Genomic DNA, 21,416 nt, shown 5'->3' on the forward strand with positions numbered 1-21,416 from the left:
TGGTTGAGCAGAAGGCCATACAATTCCAATGTAGTATGTTGCAGAAGTAAAAAATAAAGATATGGACAAGACCAAAAAAAGCATAAATTAGTTTTCTCTTGTGATTCCTCTATGGAGTATAGATAGATGTGTTTAAAAAAAAAAAAAGTAACTTCTTGCTTGGAAACTTACTTTTGCGTTCTTAGTTCCACAATTTAAATATCTTCCTTTGTTAATCTTCTGCTAGAGATAAACTTTTTGAATAGGTAGTTTGGGAAACTGGTTGGTGGTGGACTGACATGAAACTCTTTTCTTTCTGCTACTCCGATGTGCCTGATGGAACTTTCTGGGGTATGGCAACAAATATGCTCAGACTGAATGTGAACTACAAAAGTTATTACTAAGTATGAAAATGTAGCCTCTGATGTTAACTTACAGTTCTAGTAAATGTGCTTTACCTGTGTAGAACAAGAATAGTAACAAGTATTGTCAATGTCAGTAATGGATTTGAGGTAATTTAACTCTTAAAATTTCATTAAACAACTATACTATAGCTTTAATATCACTAATTATTAAGTTCAGCATTGTGACTCCTCGGAAAACAGGACCTTCTTTTGTTAGAAACTAGCTCAGAAATATTTACGTTTTACCTTTTTAAAAAAAATCCACCTAAGAGTTGTAAACTGATGGGGGAATGTCCTCTGGATGTATAGGACCAAATCATGCTGTCAGTATTCAAACAGAATTCCCCATCAACTGGGAGTACTGCTTAAAATCAGTGATATTTTATGAATATTTTTTTTAAAAAAGAGAAAATTACCATTTTATTTATTTATTTTTTTGAATAGCCACTGGTTTGGTAGACCCTACTAAACAAAACTCTCAAAACAAAAAAACAAAACAGCATCAGCAGTTCTCTAGATATATGTTGACCTCAATTAATGAAACTGACACTGAAAGGCACTTGAAAAGTGTATTCAGTCATGTTAATTGAAATGTTTAGAAAAAAAACATTTTCTCAAATAAAATTGGAGAAGTAAATTGTTTTATTTATTTGTAAAGAGTGAAACTTGGAAGTTTCCAAGAAGATATTGTACATCAAAAGTATAAAGTGCGAACAGCTTTAAAATGATATCCTTTAGAAGTTTCATTTTGTATTAAATACTCTAACTATTATTTGTCTTTGAATGCTGTTCTTTCTGAATTAATAGTACTTGGGTATTGTTTCTGTAGTGATGAAATGCTTGAGGTGCTATTTGTGAGATTCATTGTACATTTTCTTTTGTATTGAAAAAATTTGTCATAGAAGTGTAAGAATGTAAGAATACCTTGTGTGTAATGTTTTAAGAGTTAGTGTCCATTAAGTAGAGTTGTGTAGTACCAAGTTGACTAATATTAGGAATTATGAAAAGATACTCTATTTATAGTAATATTTGTTTTTAATTTAGTAAGGGGCTTGTGAAAAGAATTCCAGAAGTCTCCAAATCTGTCATAAAATTTGGAAATAGTATGTGTGGCAAGGTACCCCTTCTGCCTCGCTGGACTTAGCGCTCCCTCCTCTGGCAGGGACAGGGTCTGGGGTAAATCAGCCCCACTCTGGAGCGTGTCTGTCTTCCCTCTTCAGGGTTTGTTTCTCAGAGCCTTCCCGGTAGGCCTTGGGGCAGGCCTTAGGAGTGGTCCTTGGCCAAACAAGAAAACAAGTCTATAACGCACTGAAACTAAAGGGGAATACCTTTCTCTGGCCCCCTCACTGGGGCAGGTGTTGTCCTGTCACTGGCCCTGGGGTCTCAGTGCTTCCTCTAAACAGGCACTGCATTAGGGTGTCTCCCTTGTGGAGAAGCCTATCTCCCTCCTGCCACCAGCCTTGCGGCAGTTTGTCTCCACCCCCACCAGGAGAGAGAGAGTAACAGGTTTCAGGCAGCCCTTAATTGGACTCAGGTGTCCTTAATTGACCTGAAGTAACCCCTTCCCAGCTTGTAGGAAAAAGGGCCTTTAGCATTCTAGGGCTAACATACCTGTTTTCCCAGACCCTCCTGCAGCTGTCTGGCCTGACTTTGTCACATATGTTTATCACATATGATTGAAATGGTACTAATACTGACATTTACAATATATGCCTTCAAATTTATGAAAACTATATTGTAGTATCTTCTTAAAAAAAAAAGTGGTATGTACAGCGAAAACAAAACAAATTTTTCAGGAAAAGTTATGGATTTGGTTGAAATCTTTCTTGTGGCTAGTTGTTTGTTTATGTATGTATGTAACAGTGTGGTATAGAATTGCTTTCAGATACTACATCGTTCTCCTAGAAAGGTATAACTATAATATGTTAATGTTCACCATGTAAGGCATTAACCTCTTATATGCGGTAAGGGTTTTGTTTTGTTGAAATCATATTTGTTGACAATAATAATTCTCTCTAACAAAACAAAACTAATATTGATGCCAAAAGTTTGTAAAGCATTCAAATTAGATCAAAATATAGTAGTAATTTTAAAGTGTGTTCTTGTTTTAAGTATTTAGAGATATTTTACTGTAGAATTCTGTGACCAAGAATGATGATAGACATGTTTTGATTTGGAAATGATACTATCTGTTAGTTGGCTTGCTAAATAGAAGTGCACGTAAAATTTGCACACCTGAGGGCTGCATTAATAACTTGCTCAGAACTTGGACTATTCTTTGTCTACATAAGAAGAGTTAAACTGCAGCAAATTATGGGTATCTATAAACAAGTGAAACATCCATAAAACAGAAACAGGGTATTTGCTGAGCCTATGGAGTATGCACATTTCAATTTAAAATAGTTTTAAATTACTGATCTTTTGGGGAAAGGTAAAATTAAATTCTGTATGGTTTTTTCCTAATTAAATCACGCTCTTATTTATGCAAAAGGCTTTTGAAATAACCAGATTTTTTTACCATTTTAAATTATTAAACACTTGTAACAGCTTAAGATGTTTTCATATTTACTTGCTTCATAAGTTTGCTAAATAAGTTTTATTACTTCTGCTATCTCCATTGACTCAATAGTACTCCTCCTTTTGCTTCAACTGATTGATTTATTCAGTTCTTGTAGGTTTATTCACTGGAGGCAGTAAAGTTACACAAGTGTAATTTTGCCAGCTAAGTTAGGCCTTAACTATTTTATCACTGATGTTAAAGCACGAGGAGAGAACACAGTTTGGCTTTCAGGTCAAGTTTGTAGGGCTAGCAGTTCAAAAAGTTTTTCAGTCTAATAAAGCCATTTTTTGTTAGTTTTCAGCACAAATTACACAACTTAACTGTAGCGGCCAAAAGTGTTTAATATAATCAATTGGTGAATACATTTAGTAGTTTGAAAGTTGTTGTTTCAATTAAAGTACGTATAGCCCCAGACACATACCGTACTTGGTCTTCATCTCACTGGCTGGCTATGCAGTAGCAGATTACACAATGTCTAGTGAAGTAAGCGTGCTCATCGGTAGGGAAGGCTGCCATCACCATGGTGGTAATGGTCTATTATCCTTTTGTTCTGGCTGTGTGATGGGTGCAGCAGTCTGCTTATGGTTGGTATTTGTGGGAATCATTTAACTGTTCCATGAACATCTGACCCTAGTTTGAGCCCAGTCCTGCAATCCATGCTGTCTCCAACAAATGGAAGTACAATAAAGAGCTCTTATTTTAACAAATATATAATTCAAAATATATTTAGAAATAGTTGGCATTTGGAAGAAATCTGAACACTAACTACCAGAAAGAGCCAATGAAATTTTGTTGCTCTAGATTGGTAAATTATATCTGTTGTTTGCTTAATGTATTGAATATCAGAAAATATGTTTATAACCTGTTTCCATCTTACAAACATTAGGAGAGGCGCCAGGAGGGGTAGACAAGAGAAAAGCTAAGGCCAAAGGTACTTTGATACGTCTTTTGTCAGTGAGTTTTGTGCAAATAATTTCTAATGCCTGAAATGCATGAGATTTGCAAACCAGGTAATTGAACTCTGGCTACTAATGCTAGATGTGATAGTTGTCTTTTTAGTTGGAGATGCAGTAAACAAATACCCAGCGAATTCTCAGTCAGAATTTCAAATTCCTGTTATCTATCTGCAGTTAATTTGAGTGCTTTCCTAGTGCGGGATATAATTAAATGCACAAAATGTTTTTGAATAGATTTACAAGTTTTTTGCATGATTTCGCTGATTATGTCTTGCAACTCTGTTATTTCATATTGTGTATGTAGAGAGATGCATTTAGAATATATGCCCTGATTTTGCTTTGTTTCTTAATCCTCTTCAGTGACATCTTTACTGTTTTCAGATATTTAAGGGATTTATTGATCTTCAGGCAGAAGAGGGGCCATTAGGATCATATAGTCTGTTAATTTACCTAACATAAGCAATAGAATTTCATCCAGTAATTCTTAAGTGTGGTTTAGAAATTAAAGTAGAGTTTAGTGGTTGTTCTCATTATAATTGGATGTTATTTCTAGAGTTGTTTCCAATTCTAGTCTTATTTGAAGAAACATTTGCCAGGAATAATCTGTTGCATCTACTGCTCTGTACTGGGCAGCCTGCTTGCTGAATGTAACAAACTTTATGCCATCATTGGTTGTCATTTTTTCCCCTAAGGCTAGCGTATCAAATTATTTTTTTGTTAATTTACAGTGACAAGATGGTTAGAAAAAATGTCAACTGGGGAAAGCTCTCATGCACATATGAATACTATTTTTTCTTATATTTGCTTGCCAGCTGAAATTTATAGCTTTTTGCTTTGCATTGTGTTTGGAATAACTTGTTTTGAAAGTGTGTTTCCCAAAATATTAATAAATGAGCCATTTAGTTACTTGTGTTTAGGTTCTTACTGAAGAATTATATGGTATTGTAGTGAAGGAATATTATGAAATGCCTTCAGTCCTTGCACATCATGTAGAGAACCTATTGGGAGGATATATTGTGGCTGAATTATAAATTTTATGAATTGAAAGAGTATATTCTTTTCGTATGCAGAAAATGTAATGAGAAGGTACAGGTATTCAGTTAGTACCCTACATTACAGCTTTCAATATTATTTACTCTGGCAAAACCTCCAGTAGGCTTCAAAGGGAGACTTTCCTGAGTAAGGATTGAAAACCTAAATTACATTGGTAAAAAATTACTATTGCTTTTCATAGGAAGAGGACCAGACTAATTTCTTTTGTTTGTAAGTGTGAAGAGGGCTGAAAGTAAATGACTTTTTTTTTCTATGCTAACCCCATCATAGTAAGCAAAATATTTTTCTAGTTTTTAGGTTTATGTATAAAGTGGAAAGTTACTTTGACATAGATTTCCCTCCCCCACCCCTCCCTCCACACACAAAGTATGAAAATAGCATCAAAGTAACTTTATTTTGCTGAATCACCTTTTCTGCATATTGTTAAGGAAATTAAATATTAAATCCTGATGACAAGTGAGGACAAACATATTGTAAACATTCCCTCCCCTTTTGAAAATTTCTACCAGTTTCAAACACCTTCTATTTAAAATGGGGAATACTACTGTAACTGATCATCTTTTTTTAAGTGTACTTTCAGTAGTTAAGAAGGCTGTGTTGATCTGCTTTGTTTGCATGTTATCTGGATGTTGCATCACAGTCGTAAGCTACTGTAATTTAAATAAATAAGAAAAAATAAAGTATGAAAGGGACAATGTCAAGATAAAAATCATAATAAAATGTATATATATTAATGCTATTGATTAAAATGCCAAGATTTTAAAATCAGATTTATCTTTGATGCTTTTAATTTGTATTTCATTGTACAATGAAAATAGACTGATCAGTTTGCATTTTTTTTGTTTGTTTGTTTTTACTGTCATTTTCTAGTACTCCCTATTCTGGCTTTAATTCACTGACAGTGCTGTTGGGTTCTCATCCTTTTTCCTAGTCATACTAACTTTTTTTGTGATCTTTGGCCTAACTAAGGTGACAGTGTCCCTAAAGTGTTATGCTATAGATATTAGTTACTGTAAATTTCCTTGCTGATCTATGAGGTTGAAAAATTCATGAGTAGATCTTGTTTTAAAGAAGGTAGTCTTACAAATAAAATACTTGCTTTATCTTATAAGATTCAAAGTACCAGGATCAAAGAGGTGTTAGACAAAGTCATTGAAAAGCATGTGTTCTGTAAAAGGAAATTAACAGTATTAGTTATAGAAAAGTAGTTTTCTTAGAGTATGAAATTGAAAATACAGCAATTTAATATAAGAAGCTTATTTTCTGCTTCTGCTGCATGATTTAAGACTTCAGTATGAAACTCAGATCTAATTTGTGTAGTTTTATAAATGTATTAATAGCTTTAAATTGCCATCTTAATTGGCAAGTATTTAGGCATCAAGAGATCTTTCTGCATAAATATTTCATGAATTTTGTTATGGGTTAATTAGAATAAAAAATAGACTACTAGCTATGCCAGCATTAGATTGGAGGTGGGGGGAAATATGGGTGGTCATCTTCGATTATTCAGGTTTGGAGCTGCAATTGGCATTGAATTATGCAGATACCTTGCACAAAAATATGTTCCATGATCTAAAAATGGTGCTGTTAATTAACGTTTTTCTTTTTTAAATGAAAATCTGAAAAGTAAAAGAAGCAATTAAAGAACCACTCAAGAAAATAAGAGAGAAAGAAGCATCCAGGAAGAAGGAAAACAAAGTTGAAGAGAAAAAGAAAACCATGGAAGGAAAAGTTGCTGACCGAAAGGTTAAGAAAGTTGTTGAGGTGGCTAAATTGAGGAAAGATTCTGACAAGGTTAAAAAAGACAAAGGCAAGGAAAACGAAAAATCAGGAATAGACAAAAATGTGAAACACAAGGAAACTATGAAGAAATCAGCCCCTGAAAAGGTGGTTACCCCTTCTCAAGCAGGGAAAGACACAGTAACTAAAAAGATAGCTAAAATCCTTTCTGGAGTTTCTGAAAATTCAGCAAAGGAAGATGAGAAGAAAAAACAAATAGGAATTTGATGGTGAGAAAAAATTAGTGTATTGGTAACAATTTTTCTGAAAGTCATTAGTGTGAGTGATTATGCAGAATGCTTATGTGTGTACTTGCATTGTAAACACACAACAAATATCTGCTGTGGAGCTCAAATGTGTACATAATGCTTTTGACCACAAGTCCTGTACATTAAAAAATTGTTGCTATAGCTTTGAAATAGGACTTCTTTTACATACAATATCAAACCCTTAAATACATGTCTCTTGCTTTGTATTAAGGTGTTACATTTTTCTTGTAGATATGTGAAGAGTGTATAAACATTGTTGATCATATGTAAAAGTTTATTAATGTATTATTAGAGGATAATCTGAACATTACCTAAGTGATGAAAATTCCTGTTGTAAGAAACTAATTCTCATTTCATTATAAGGCATGCAAACTAGAAATAGTGTCAGTGAAACACATTTGTCAGAGTCTGATGCTTTTATTGAGCGCTGTAATGTTTTTCAGTGGTGCTGTGACAGTTTTTGTTTTGTATTGCTACTACTGTGCTAAATTACTGCTGTGTTGGCTTCATCTTTTGTCTGAAACCTTTGTTAGTTCACTATGGGCGAGATTTTCAAAAGTATTTAGCACCCAAAATTGGGGGCAGATTTTCAAAAGAAATCTCCCAGAAGCCAGCAGCTCCCTTCTCAATGGAAGCTTCTGGGTGCTTACTGCTTTTGAAAATCTAGCCACTTACTGAGATGACTAACTGGGAGTTGTTGCTTGCTGATCAAATTTCAGGAAGCTGACATTGTACCATTATTTGTATTTTGGCTAGACTGGATTAGAGAACAGATTTGTGTATTGCAGCCACTCATAGAATAGCTTATTCCTACAATAGTTCTAAATGTTCTACTTCTATACATTAGCTCATTTTTTGGACTGGTATTTCTTTTGTTTTATTTCAACAGTGAAGAATGAGAAGTCTTATTAATTGGGGTAAATAGGATGTTACAAAATTTCTTCAGAAATAGTGTATTTCAGTATGTTACAAAATCTATACTTAATTTCTAGTTGGTATATAAGAGATACTTTATGTACAAATCCTGATTTTATTGGACAAACGATAGAATTGATTATATGCTGAATCATTGCAAATAAAATTACAAGAGACTTGAACAAAATCTGAAAATGATACTTGAGGGTCACTGACTGTAGTGGCTGGTGGTCCTAGCAAGGTTCTGGAATTTGACTCTGCAATTCTGGGTCTACCATAAACTGTTCTGTGACCTTGTATAAGTCACTTCACTTCTGTCTCTCAGTTGATCCAGTACATATATGCATGCTTAGTTGTATTGAGGCTTAGTATTTATAAGGTGCTTTAAGACCTATGAGTGACAGGTGCAGTAGTATACTTTTATATAACACTGTGAAGGAAACAATGTTTTTGAAAACAAAAACAATGGCAAACAGTACAATGTGACACACGTTGTCATAATTAGGGGGAATGACATATGAATTAGTTTCTAAACACTGGGAAAATATAAAGTGTATGGATACACATCTGCGTGTTGATCAGGGTACATTTTAGAGATTAGCAAAAATGTGGGAGTGAATATAGAAATCTCTCAGAACAGCTCTAGAAAAATATTCTAAATCTCCTTTGGAAATGGGACTTGATATCTATTCTTGCATAACAAGCCCAGACTTCTCCTAAGTTTAAGTTCAGTAACAATATTATACTCTTATCTCTTATTCCATTGTAATCTGTTGGAAATTAAGATAAATATTTGATAGAGAAACACTTTTCTTGTAATTAGGTACTGGAAGTACTTCTATTGGCAGATTACATCTAGGGTCCCTCCAGTGTCTGGATTGAGGGTGTGTACATCAACATTTTTCTTATATCTGGTAACAGAGAAAAGTACCGGGGGGGGGGGAGGGGAGAGGAGGGGAAGGTGGAGATTTGAGTGTCATACTTTTCTATAATGCCTCTTATCTGTTCCAACCTCTGAACTGCCATATTGCAGTTTGCTTTTTTTTCTCCTACTGGGAAACGAACAGATGTCTCAGTATACATAAAAAATAACTTTTTACACTTGCAGTAAAAATGGTCTTCAAAGTGAATAGAGCAGTTATATTTAAGACTATATATGTATGTATTTTTAAGTTGCATGCATCGAATGGTATTGAGGAAAAAAGGCAGAATTAACTCTCCTTCATACACTCCCGCGCCCCCCAAAAAGCCCCCCACACAAAAACCCCAACAATCCTGTTATGTCCCAATCTTACAAAGATTATACACATATGAAGTCCCATTGATTTCATTAGGACTGTTCCCATGCATAAAGTTAAGCACGTGTGTAAGACTTGGAGTATTGGAACCTTACTTAAGATTCTGTTTTAAAGCAGCTTCATGAAAACTTCTAATGTAGTTCAGACCATCATGTTTCTTTGTGATTGTTAATTTACGTTTTTCCTGTGAATTCCAATATGTATACAGTTTTAAATGGGATAAACATACACATGCTTCGTGTGTGAAAGATCAGTCACACAGTCACTCTGTAACCTAGTACGTGGGGTTGTCTCTAAACACCTTTCATTAAAATCAAACATCTAAATCCAATAGAGTTGTTACTGTATAAAGGTATGTTTAAGAGCCTGAAAATAAAATGTAAATATAATTTCCTTCATTGAAACAGTACACAAGGAACATCGCAACAGACGATTGTTCATCATAGTGTACGACCTTTTTGAAAGAGCATATTCTGAGGACATTAGTCATTTGTCTTGCATAAGTATGTTGCATTTGAGTGACACAAACCATGTTAGTTTTTTTAAGTTGCTTGGCTTCCATGGGTATAGTTAAAAAAAAAAAAAAAAAAAAAAAGTCAAATACGCAATATTAATCTTTTAACTCTGGATTTGCTGGTCTGCTACAATCTGCTCATGCTGTTCCAGGTAATTTAATTTAAAAACCCTTAAGCTTATTAGTATAAAAGATATGAGTTAAACAATCCTTGTACCACAGTAATTTCAAATATCCCGTTAAGTAATATAAAAGTACTTGTTTACATAAATAATAGTTCAGAATAGCCCAGAAATGGTTGTGAAATTAAGGCATATAATGCAGATTTAGCTTTCAGAAAAAATTCTCTAAACAGAATAATAGTAAAAAGCTGATGGAACTGAAGTGGTGGCTTAAAGCCCATTTTAAAGGGGTACGGTGTAGTTCACTTTGGAGCAACTTGTTTGCTTCCTGACTTGCCATCACATAATTACAGCACATCTGTTCCTCTGTCAATTTATACTTAAAGACAAATGGAGAACTTGAAACAATGAATCCAAGACATGGGTGCATATTTTAACATGCATTTTGTGCTCTGTTGATCTACCCAGTTTGTAAACTCAGTTGATATTGTGAGAGATTTGAAACTGAGAGTTTTGTTTTGGGATGTGCAGTAAGAAGTCTAAATTGCTATGTTTTTTTTTTTTTAAATAAGTGAGGAGGAGTTAGTATGCAAAGTGGTGAACTGCAGGTTTTTTGGGTTTTTTTTCAATCAGGTTTCAAATATTTTAAGTACCGACATGTTTCAGCTGTGCTTGTAACTATTAGAAAGAAGATCCTACAGAACTGTTGAAATACTTATAGTTGGTCATTTCTCTATCTTTTGATGTTCATTTAGGCCAAGTTCTGTTGAGAATTAATTAAAAAAAACCCTATATAACACTATCCTGGCTAAAAACACCTAATATAGAGTTGAAGGAACTAAAGTTCTCACTGCTCCCTCCATTGTTCAGGCCTCAAAAATTAGACCTGTTTGAGCCCTAATGAAAATTGTTCAGTGACTAATGTTGGATTTTGTTAATCATAAAACAAATCTGATGTATAATCAATTTTAAATCTTATGAGTTTGACATTTTAGGAATGAATGTTTCTGTTAATGAGACAGACAATACAATCTGATGTGTTTCAATGAGAACAACACAGGAAGCGTGTAGACCTTGTAGTATGGTTATTGAGTAAGAACTCGGGCTTGTATCCACTCTTCTAAAAGAGGAAAATTTATCCTGATTATCAAGATATTCTTGAGAATGTTCTACAACCTAATATCTCAATGTGAGTGGCTCAAAACGCTCACTTGTTACTTTCCAAAACTAGACTTCATAAGTAAGTGGAAAATGTGTGTTAGGTAACAATTCTGCACTGGACACATGAATGATGGGACTAGGTGATCTTCCCACCTGGAAATTCTGTGACTCTCTTACTTCTGGCACTGATCACTGTATATGTGCAGCTCCCTTGTTTTCCATCATAGTCAGATCCAGAGGCACTTATTTAGTTGTACGTCAAGTCTTACTATATTGGGGAAACCTTTGTACCAGAACTCCGTGAATCATAGTTTTGTTACAGCATTCATGAACCTGATGTATGGACTGAAGAGAACTAAAGGGTAGATTGCTGAATCTGAAGGCACAGTTAGGCTAGTAGCCTTCTTTACAATTTATTGAGCTATATTTGTGAGCTTAGTCAATGGTTTTATTGCGAGCTATGCGTTATGAAAACTTTTTAGAAGAACTCAAGATAAGATAACTTAAAAAAATCACAAGTACCATTTTTAAAATTTGGAAATAGTTGAAGTGAAAAGAAATGTCTGTTTTTATCAGCATACATTACTTTTTCATACTAAACAAAACCTATGAACAGTATTGTGATGTGTTTAAATCAGTGTGGACTTTGTTCAATAAACTTATACCAAAGAAAGAAGTTTGGGCATTTTTACCCATTTTTCTAATTTCATGGTTATGTGTTCTTCAAACAACCCTCCCAACGTGCTTCAGTTTTTGCAGAGACTGTACTGTTATGGACAACCTAGAACAGTACATTGCTTGAGTAAATCCTCAGGTGCTTATACTGTCCATTTGTTTTACTGATAATATAATTGAATCTCATGCTGATTATCAAGGTTATCTCATGCTGATATATAATTAAATCAAGACAAAAAAAAGCCTAAAGTTAACTTTATAACTGAAAAATGCAGGACTTAAAGAAAGATCTGTCCCAGCACAGCCAACACCAGCAGAATCTGAAGAGTCCATTCGACCTGCAGAACAGTCATTCGTTAAATCAGGTAAGGTCTTTCACAAACTGTACATGACAACAAAAGGCAAGAAACATTTCACTTGAATTATGATACTTTTGTCTGCGTGGATGTGAAATTGTATGACCTCTCATCACAGGTAAAAAATCCCTTCTTTCTGTTGCCAACATTTGCCATTTAACTTCTTAATAATTGTCAGTTTACTGTAGTAATTTATTCCAGAATATTGAGGAATCACTATAAGTAACAGTTAAGAATTTTAATGTTTATTAATTTTATAACTGGTTAATTCATACAATAGAAAGAGCAACTGTAAACATTCTTGACTACAATTTGTATAGTACTGTTCCAGCATATTTTTCTGTAAGAATACAAATGCTGGTATGTATATAAATTTAGTAGAGTTCTTAATAAAAAATGGGAGCAGATTTGTCAGTTTGAGTAGTCTGTGAAGTTTAATTAGGTTGCACCACCAAGTGTTTAATGAAGGTAGCGCAGTACATAAAAATGGACATGAATGTTGTCTCTTATGATTTTATTGCTCTCCTGGTTAGAGGACAAAATATACAAATATACAATTTAAGTTTGTGACTTGAAAGATACAGGCATAAAACTTGTTTTTTAAAATTAGATCAGCATTTTTTTTAAATGATTACATCTATAATAGTTTATACTGGGAGTTCATATTTGGCTCAACTGCTAGAACAAAAGTGTGGAAACAATTGTAAACCGATTATTAATATTAATATAAATAGGCATTAATGTTGTTGCTGCTATTATTATTTGTATTATGGTAATACCAAGAGGCCACCAAACTAGGCTCAGGACAACACAATGTTTTACACACACACACTTATACACACACACACTTACACACACACACACACACCCACCCACCCAAAAAGATGGTATTTTCTTTTTGTAATTTAAATGCTTTTTGTGTTTTTGCAATATTTTAAGCTCAATAACTAGGCAAAGTTTAATCAATGCTACATATTTTAAGTATTCAGTACTTATGTACTACAGTACTCAAGTACTTGTACTTAAGTTCAAAATCTACCTTCAGGAACAGATTTCCTGCTTAAAACATCAAAAAGATTAAAACCCGCAAGTCCTATGCAGAATTCAAGGAAATAAATTAAATACCCAATTTTACAAGTGCTTGCTAGCAAGTTTTACTTACTACCAGACACAATGCATGGATTGGACTCTCAAAACCTATTTTCTGCATCTTTTTTCTGTCCTTTCAGAAAGCACATCCTATTGAATATGTGCATAAGACTGTACAGAATGAGTTACGAACGTAGGACATATTGTTAATAAGCTGGAAATTAGAATCTGGGCTAAAAAAGCACAAGAAAATAATTTTATCATAGTTGATAAAATTCATAGAGTTTTTAAGTAGTAGTTTCCATGTGTTCTGAAGATACAGGTATATGCACTTCATCTGAATATACAGACGGTGGTAGTTTTCCTACAGCATTTAATTTTGCTATACAATTTATTTAAAAGCTGAGTTGTTTATTTTCAATTTCCCCCACTGATTTTAAGCGATCTGAATGCGTGAACTGCGTAAGTGCCAAAAGTACTATTACACAAGTAAACTTCTTTGAGTGATCCCTTCTGCATACACGTATAGTACCTAATTGGTATAATAATAAATATAAATATTACTATTAATGGATTATATTTAATATTAATAGTATAATTTATACAATTTTGTATTAAATAATTTCTATCCTATGTCTATAATCTTATCAGAAGAAGCACCCTATGGAAACAAACATCTGGTTCTTTTTCTAAATCCCTTTGTTGGAAACCTTAAAATTTCTCTTCAGTGTTTATAATTACTTAAATAATTTTAATATGATTTTTAGATTATCTAAATTGAATTGAGTACAGCTTGGTATATTCTTTTAAGCACTTATTCTCCCAGTGTCTGTAAATCCATTGTTTTCACTTACTTGAATTTAGAATTTCAAAAGAGTGTCTAATTATATAATCTTAAATGTATCTGACAGTTCCCTCCATATATGCAGTTCATTTTTTGCTGCTGAATAAGGGATTAGAAAAAGAATAGTCACTATTTGAACTGCATATATAATAGTCTTACTATTTTAAATTAATATTGAAAATAGAAGTGTTTTATGGAAACTGTTTTGAAAATGAGTTTTCTGTTATTTTTTTAAAAAACCTTTGTTATAGACATCAGAATTTTTTTTTTTAAAAATCTATTATTGTAATACTTTTATTTATAAATAACACTTCCCCTCTTTAAGCATTAAAGATTACATCCATTCCATTTTTCTTGGCTCAGACAAATTCTTCAGTTTGAGCCACTGTGGACTAGGCTCTGGACAAGGACTAAAAGACTTCCTTTCTGAAAACTTAGTCCATTTTACAAGTAATATTTTAATTTGTTGAGAAGCTCAAGTAGCTGAAGCTGACATGAACTTATGTAATATATGTTCAGTGTGTGTAAAACTGAAGAGCCAGAAGGCATTTAAGGGTCACTGATTTTTACAAAGACTTATTAGTTGCCATTTTGTTTCTTTATCTTTAAATTTCAAATTCAGAAAAAAATTCATATAATTAATAAAATGATATTTCCTTCCATATCTCATATATATTGTGGGAGTGTGTGTGTACACACACACACACCCCATAATAGGAAAGTAAATCTTTCTTCAATTGATAGAAGAATAAGTGTTCCAAAATTTCATATTGAAAACCCAGGACCCATCTTTCTGGAACTTGCAATGATTACTCCTTAGGGCATTGTGCACCAAAATTTTAAAAATTGTGTGTCAAAAATTAAAAATTCCCCACACACTATTTTTTAAAATTCTGCAAATTTTATTTGTCAAATAAATGAAGGCTCCAGCATGACTTTGCACAGGCCACTGGCTGCATGGAGGTGAGATCACTGTGACGCTCCCACCGCCCTCAGGACACAGATCCAGCGATGAGGCTGCACCCAACCCTGACACAGCGCAAAGACAGGTCCCTGCCCCTGAAACACCCCAGGGTACTGTCCCTCCGTGTCAAGCATGGAGGGGCTTAGTGTGGAGGGGATCCAGGTGTGTGTGTGTGTGGGGTCTGGGTGAGGGGTGAGGTTCAATGGGAGGGTCTGGGTATGAAGGGAAGGGGGTGTCTGGATGCTTGGGGTTGGGTGGATAGGGAAGCAGCTCCCTGTACAGTGACCCTGCCTCCTGCACCTGAGGAATGATGGGTGCAGGAAGCGCGAGGGAGAGAGTTTGCAGAGCTTCCTACAGCCAGGGGAGAAATCTGGGGGTGGGTCTCATATGGCCAGGAATACTGTGGAGGGGAAGAGGAAGTCCCATCCTCTCCAGCCCAGCTGGGACTAGGAGCTGAGCCTGGTGCAGGGTAGGAGCCACCAGCCGATTCTTCCCCAGTCCTGCCCCCATCCCCTGGTGATTTACCTCTTTGCCAGCTGCGCTGGCCACCTGAAACATACTGCTGGGGAGGGTCCCATGACTACTCTTGTGACCTCCCTTTGTATCCTGTTAGTCATTTTTCTGCAGGGTAGCAAAGAAATCTGATGGGGACATAAATTCTGCGCATGAGCAGTGGTGCAGAATTCCCCCAGGAGTAAATCTGGTGACTGTCAAACTTTCAACCATCCTTCCAGCATGTGCATACTGTAAGAAGAAATGATATCTGGTAACAGTGTGGGCCAAATATTCAAAGATGTTGTGTGTAAACCATTGCAGACTCAACACAGGTATTAAGAGCTTGATGTCTTCATTAACGTGTATTTTTGTATTCACCTGGTAGTTGAGCACCTAACTGGACACATGCTTCTGTGAATTTCTGGTTTAGCCTGTGCACACTAAGTATTTGTAATTGAGTTAGGTGTACACAAATGAGCAGTTGCACATACCTAACTGTAATAGTCAGTTTCTGTCTCTGTCGCATGAAAGGAATTATAAAGGAAGCAATAAATATAATAATATGGACATGGCCTATTTTTTTCTCATCAAGATACCTTTGAAAGCTCAATCTGATAATACAGTATGTATTGCTGTTTATCACCTCTTCTTTTTTTGTGTGGGTAGTGTCTTAAATTAGAGCCCCATAAATCTGAGAGGTGAAATAAAGTGAAGACTTACAAAACTGTGTCCTGAAGGCACATGCATGCATACATACACTTCCTTTTAGCAGACTTGTCTTTTAACTCCTGTAGTATTGTTTTGTTCGCATCTTATTTATGGAGCTATATAATTGCTGGAAAGAGAACCAATCACCTGAAGCAGTTTTTTAAAACAGGTGTTTGGGGAGCGTGTGCCAAAGGTTTTACCATAAATAAATGGGTCAGAAGTGGGACAGTTATGTGTAATGTGGCATGAACTGCTTGGGAAGTGTTACCAGTGGAAAAATTGACACCATTTGGCTGTTGTTTTTACAAAACAAAAACCCCACTGACTTGGATAGTGTTTTGCTGTCCCTACAGCATGACACACACATGACATTGCCTGTAAGATAAGAGTGTTTTGTTTAAGGGATTAAAATAACGTGGTGGGTTTTGGAACCATAAAAAGTAATAGTGGATCAGGTAAGATACAGAGTTTTACTGCTACTTGAAGCAGTTCAATTTTTTTCAGTGCCTGCCATTTTTATTTTTAAAAGTTGTGGGTTGTGTTTTAATTTTTTTTCTTGTGTATGTAGCGGGAAATATTTTTGTATAGGTTAACATCAGAGCGTTCTTAGTTGCATTTCAGCTGCCATATAGTAATCACCATCTGAAATCACTAGTTGTACAGAAAAGTTGATGTTCTTCACATACTGAAAAGCATAAAGCAAATGCTTTCAATTCATCTTCAGTGAAATTGCTAGAAGTCTGGCAAAGGTGTTCATTTTTACTGTTTAAAAATGCAATCTATTTTATCTGATCCCCTGCCTCCAGTCCAATTAATTACAGAGGTGATAGGAAAACTCTACAGTGATCTAATGAGGTCAAGGAGTTGCTTTACTGAATATGACAGGTTTCGGAGTAGCAGCTGTGTTAGTCTGTATCCGCAAAAAGAACAGGAGTACTTGTGGCACCTTAGAGACTAACAAATTTATTTGAGCATAAGCTTTTGTGGGCTGCAGCCCACTTCATCGGATGCATAGACTGGAACATATAGTGAGGAGATATATACATACAGAGAACATGAAAAGGTGGAAGTGGCTACTTCAAAAGTTTTTTTTTTCTCCTGCTGATGATAGTTCATCTCAATTGATTGGCCTCTTACAGTTGGTATGGCTACTTCCACCTTTTCATGTTCTCTATATGTATAAATATCTTCTTGCTATATGTTCCAGTCTATGCAGACGATGAAGTGAGCTGTAGCCCACGAAAGCTTATGCTCAAATGTTAGTCTCTAAGGTGCCACAAGTACTCTTGTTCTTTATACTGAATACGTCCATCTTTTTACTACAAACTAATTGCAACAGTTGCAAAGTGCAAACTTTGTTATCCTTTACATCTATCTTTGACATATTTTATAACCCATTTAGAGCACAAGAATGTTGAAGCAGAACTGGAAGAGGAAATCCAGGCCATTCTTCATGAAGCACTCCATTCACAAGCCGGTATGAATTCAGATTTTGCAGTCACTGTGTAATTTATAAATAGCACAACAGACTAGACAAATTTGGGAGAGATTCTTGATGATGGTGCACTGGATTTCTTTTCAGCTGTATGTGAGGGGGTAGCCAACAAGTTGTTAACACCTTGGTGGTCTAGGGAGCAAACCCTGATAACTGGCCTGATTTTCAGAGGTTCTGAGTACCTGTAACTCCCATTGACCAGTCTACAAATAATGTTTCAAAATGTTTCATCTTGACATAGCAAGAGAGGACAGGGATGGTGTCATCTGTCACTGTGGTTCTATCTCCAAGCCGTTTCTCCAGTGGATCAATGTACAGGCATTTTAGAAGTTCATTCTGATAATGGTTAAGATCATACTTATTTTGGGGAATGTCTAAGATCTATTAGAGATAAATTTGAATGTGGATTATTTGTTGGAAATTTAATTCAGCGGGTGCTGGATATGGTGTTTACATCTTCTGTACTTATTATTAATCAGGAGAGAGGCATGAGGAAGGTGCAGATGAAGGATTAAATGACGAGCCTGGGGAAGGTGCAGATGAAGGATTAGATGATGACCATGAGGAAGGTGCAGATGAAGGATTAAATGATGAACGGCAGGAGAAGGATGAAGTATATGAAGAAGCTTTTGAAATTCCTACAACAGATGACCTTTATGAAGCATTAGAAGATGAAATACCTGAAGTACCTGAAATACCAAAACCGGTTCAGGAAGGTATCTTATCTGAACCAATTAAAAATATTTCTAGTTGATTCTTGTAGAAATAGCAAGAGCTAATATAATGGAAATTATTTAAGTGTAGCAAGAGAGAAATTCTCATTGAAGTTTTTAGGGCCTTTCTTTTTTGACAAGCCAATTACTGCATTTATGTGTACAAACCCTAACTGAGAACAAAACTGGCAAATATTCACAAACAAATACGCTTTTGTACACCTACGGGAGTGTACATGACAATTTATGAAGTGCATGTAATGCATACCTTTTAAGAGTGTGACTCCATCTAAATTTCAGTTTGGTGAAGATGTTACAAGTGTTAAACGTCAGCAAAAGCTATTCCCAAATATAAATATGTTATAAATCAAAACAAGATTTTTAACGCATTTTAATTCATAGCATATTAATTAACCCTATTGTTTGTTTTATTTGTTTTTAACAGGATTATTTTTTGATTGCTTGAGATTTTCTTTATTCTACCGAGACACTTTTATTATATTCTCCAGATGGTCTTACTGTGACAAGTTAGAGGCTGCGCTGAAGGCTATTTGAAATTTGACTCTGTCATTACTTAGTTTTGTACACACACTTCACACTCACACTAGCTAATAATTGAAAGCAATTCTTTAATTTTTGTCTCTCAGAAACTGACAGTCATGATCAGGTAGAAGAGCATGGAGTAGGTGAGCCTGAAGCTGTTGAAATTCCTGGTATGAATCTGTTTTTCTTAACTACATAATACTGGGTTTTTTTGCCTTACTGCTAAAAATAAAATCAGAAAAGCTAAATAGAAATTACTGAACTAATCTAGAGTTGTGAATTTTTTAAAACACTTCGTACTGCTCCAGAATCTTTTTTTTTTATTGTTGTCTAAGGTATTCGAATCCTTTGAATGGACTAAGTGGTTTGCAATTTAAAATTAATAATGTAAGGGAAGAATTTTTGTAATCACAAAAAAGTGTCTGTCTTCAGTAGTGCAAAAGCTGCAGAAAGACTTCTTGTATTCAACATATGCCCCTGGCTGTCTAGAATATGTATTTGATAGTAAAATTCCACACAGAAAGTGGTGTTTTGTTTTTTTTTCACATACGGACAGACGAAGAAGACTAGGAGGGGATCTGTGGTTGGATGCTCTAAAAGTAAATGCATTGCTTTTCGAGTAAGGTCTTGTGTATTATGAGTTTTAATATCTTATTTAGTTGATTTTAAATCAGTAAACAAAGCGGTAGTAATAAAGCAAAAGATTTAAAAAAAAATTATTATCCAAGAAGACTTTCATTATGTTAGTTCCATTAATGCTGTCATTCAACAGCAAGCTTTGTTCTCAAGACTCCTGCCCCCATGACTGTTGTTTGGTGAAAAACAGACTTACCATGCAAGTGACAGTTTTGTATGGAGACTATTATCCAGTAACCCTTTAACCAGGTAGCTGATTCACTAAGCAATATCGACCTTGACCTTGAAAAATACAGCCAAGAATTGTGGTGTCCTGCCATTTAATTGACTGTTCTTAATGGTATAATGAAAACTCCCTCCTCGCCTCCCCCTTCTGTGGTTCATCATAGATTAATGTACAATTTCCCAGAATCTTGTTTCCCTATTCTTGAACAAAGATGTATTAGACAACAGACCAATGCTGACTTGATTTTTTTCTATTGTTTAGTTGTAGTGGTTCTCTATGTATGTTGACAGACATGTGTTGATAGACAAGGGTGATGGCAGAATTTGTAAGTGAGATAAAAATTGGAAGATTTTATTATGATATGGGCATCCTTATATGAAGATGATCAGAAGTTTAGAATCTGCTGGTATATCAAACATGTTTTTTTCTCTTGTTGTTCTTACTGTGAAACTTCACTTGAAATTTAGGCCCTATGCCTACATATGGAACTTTCTGTTGAACGACCACATTAATGGAACTAACATAATGAAAGTCTACTTCTATGGATAATTTACATTATCTGATTAAAAATATAACCATGTAGATCATTGTTGCTACCACTGTATTATAATTGCAACATATCTTGTACAATATATGCCATCTAAAAGTGGAAAAAGTTATGGTTTGCTGAGCGTGATCATCCTATTTGTATGCATGCATTATTTTTGTATCTGGAGTTATGAATATCGACTGTATACCTGTATTTCCAGTGTTTGCTTCTGGGTAACACCCACAAGGTATTTAAATCCAGTCTAGCCAGCATATTGGGAAAGGAATTTTTGAGTTGATGGGCCATCAATGAACACAGTAGGCCATGGAAGAAACCTATCTTCACTTGATCAACATTCTTGTGGACATTCTAGCTAGAATATGGGTAATAGCCCCAGCTCTGACTCATAGAAGCATACAAGGGCATGTGACTAGACCATGTGGTACTGAACTCCATTTTGTGCCTATATTTTTCCACAAACTAAGACTGAGAGCTTTCCCTCCATATGCCAGAAGCTATAAAAGGCTCTGGAAACATCTCCGTTTTGCAGCTTTCCTGCTCTGATCTCTGGACTATGAAGTTACATTCATGGGAGCATTCTAACCTATGATTTGGAAGCACCCAGAGACTTAATAAGCCAGCAGTTTATTCCATCGCTGCTCCAAACCCGGTACAGTAACTCCTTGCTTAATGTTGTAGTTATGTTCCTGAAAAATGCGACTTTAAGTGAAACAATGTTAAGTGAATCGAATTTCCCCATAAGAATGAATGTAATGGGGGTTAGGTTCCAGGAAAAAATGTTTTCGTCAGACAAGACTATATTTTATATATATAAAACTTATACTATGTATATGTGTTGTATAAACAATTTAATACTTTACACAGCAATGATGATTGTGAAGCTCAGTTGAGATGGTGAAGTCAGAGGGTGGAAGAGAGTGGGATATTTCCCAGGGAATGTCTTACTGTTAAATGATGAACTAACACTCGGCTGAGCCCTCAAGGGTTAACACGTTGTTAATGTAGCCTCACATTCTGCAAGGCAGCACAAATGGAGGGAGGGGAGACAGCATGGTAGACAGAGACAGACACACACACCGTGTGTGTGTGAGAGAGAAAGATGTGCATTACCC

At 35.0% G+C, this 21,416-nt stretch overlaps 2 protein-coding genes across 3 annotated transcripts in view; both read left to right on the forward strand.

Annotated features, from left to right (window-relative positions):
* The window catches only part of LOC123365316 (aspartyl/asparaginyl beta-hydroxylase-like), a 64,448-nt gene extending 55,672 nt beyond the window's left edge, over nt 1–8,776 (forward strand). For both annotated transcript variants that reach the window (XM_045008052.1, XM_045008051.1), the window contains 2 exons: nt 3,830–3,874; nt 6,580–8,776. In XM_045008052.1, the coding sequence (XP_044863987.1) occupies nt 3,830–3,874; nt 6,580–6,959 (425 nt within the window). In that variant the 3' untranslated portion in view covers nt 6,960–8,776. The remainder of the gene's footprint in view (nt 1–3,829; nt 3,875–6,579) is intronic.
* Nucleotides 8,777–15,693: 6,917 nt separating this feature from the next.
* The window catches only part of LOC123365314 (aspartyl/asparaginyl beta-hydroxylase-like), a 127,743-nt gene continuing 122,020 nt past the window's right edge, over nt 15,694–21,416 (forward strand). The window contains exons 1-4 of the mRNA XM_045008047.1: nt 15,694–15,765; nt 17,544–17,618; nt 18,116–18,352; nt 18,997–19,062. Coding sequence (XP_044863982.1) covers nt 15,732–15,765; nt 17,544–17,618; nt 18,116–18,352; nt 18,997–19,062 — 412 coding nt within the window. The 5' untranslated portion in view covers nt 15,694–15,731. The remainder of the gene's footprint in view (nt 15,766–17,543; nt 17,619–18,115; nt 18,353–18,996; nt 19,063–21,416) is intronic.

The sequence above is a fragment of the Mauremys mutica genome, chromosome 2 (assembly GCF_020497125.1).
Source record: "Mauremys mutica isolate MM-2020 ecotype Southern chromosome 2, ASM2049712v1, whole genome shotgun sequence".
Lineage (NCBI taxonomy): Eukaryota > Metazoa > Chordata > Testudines > Geoemydidae > Mauremys > Mauremys mutica.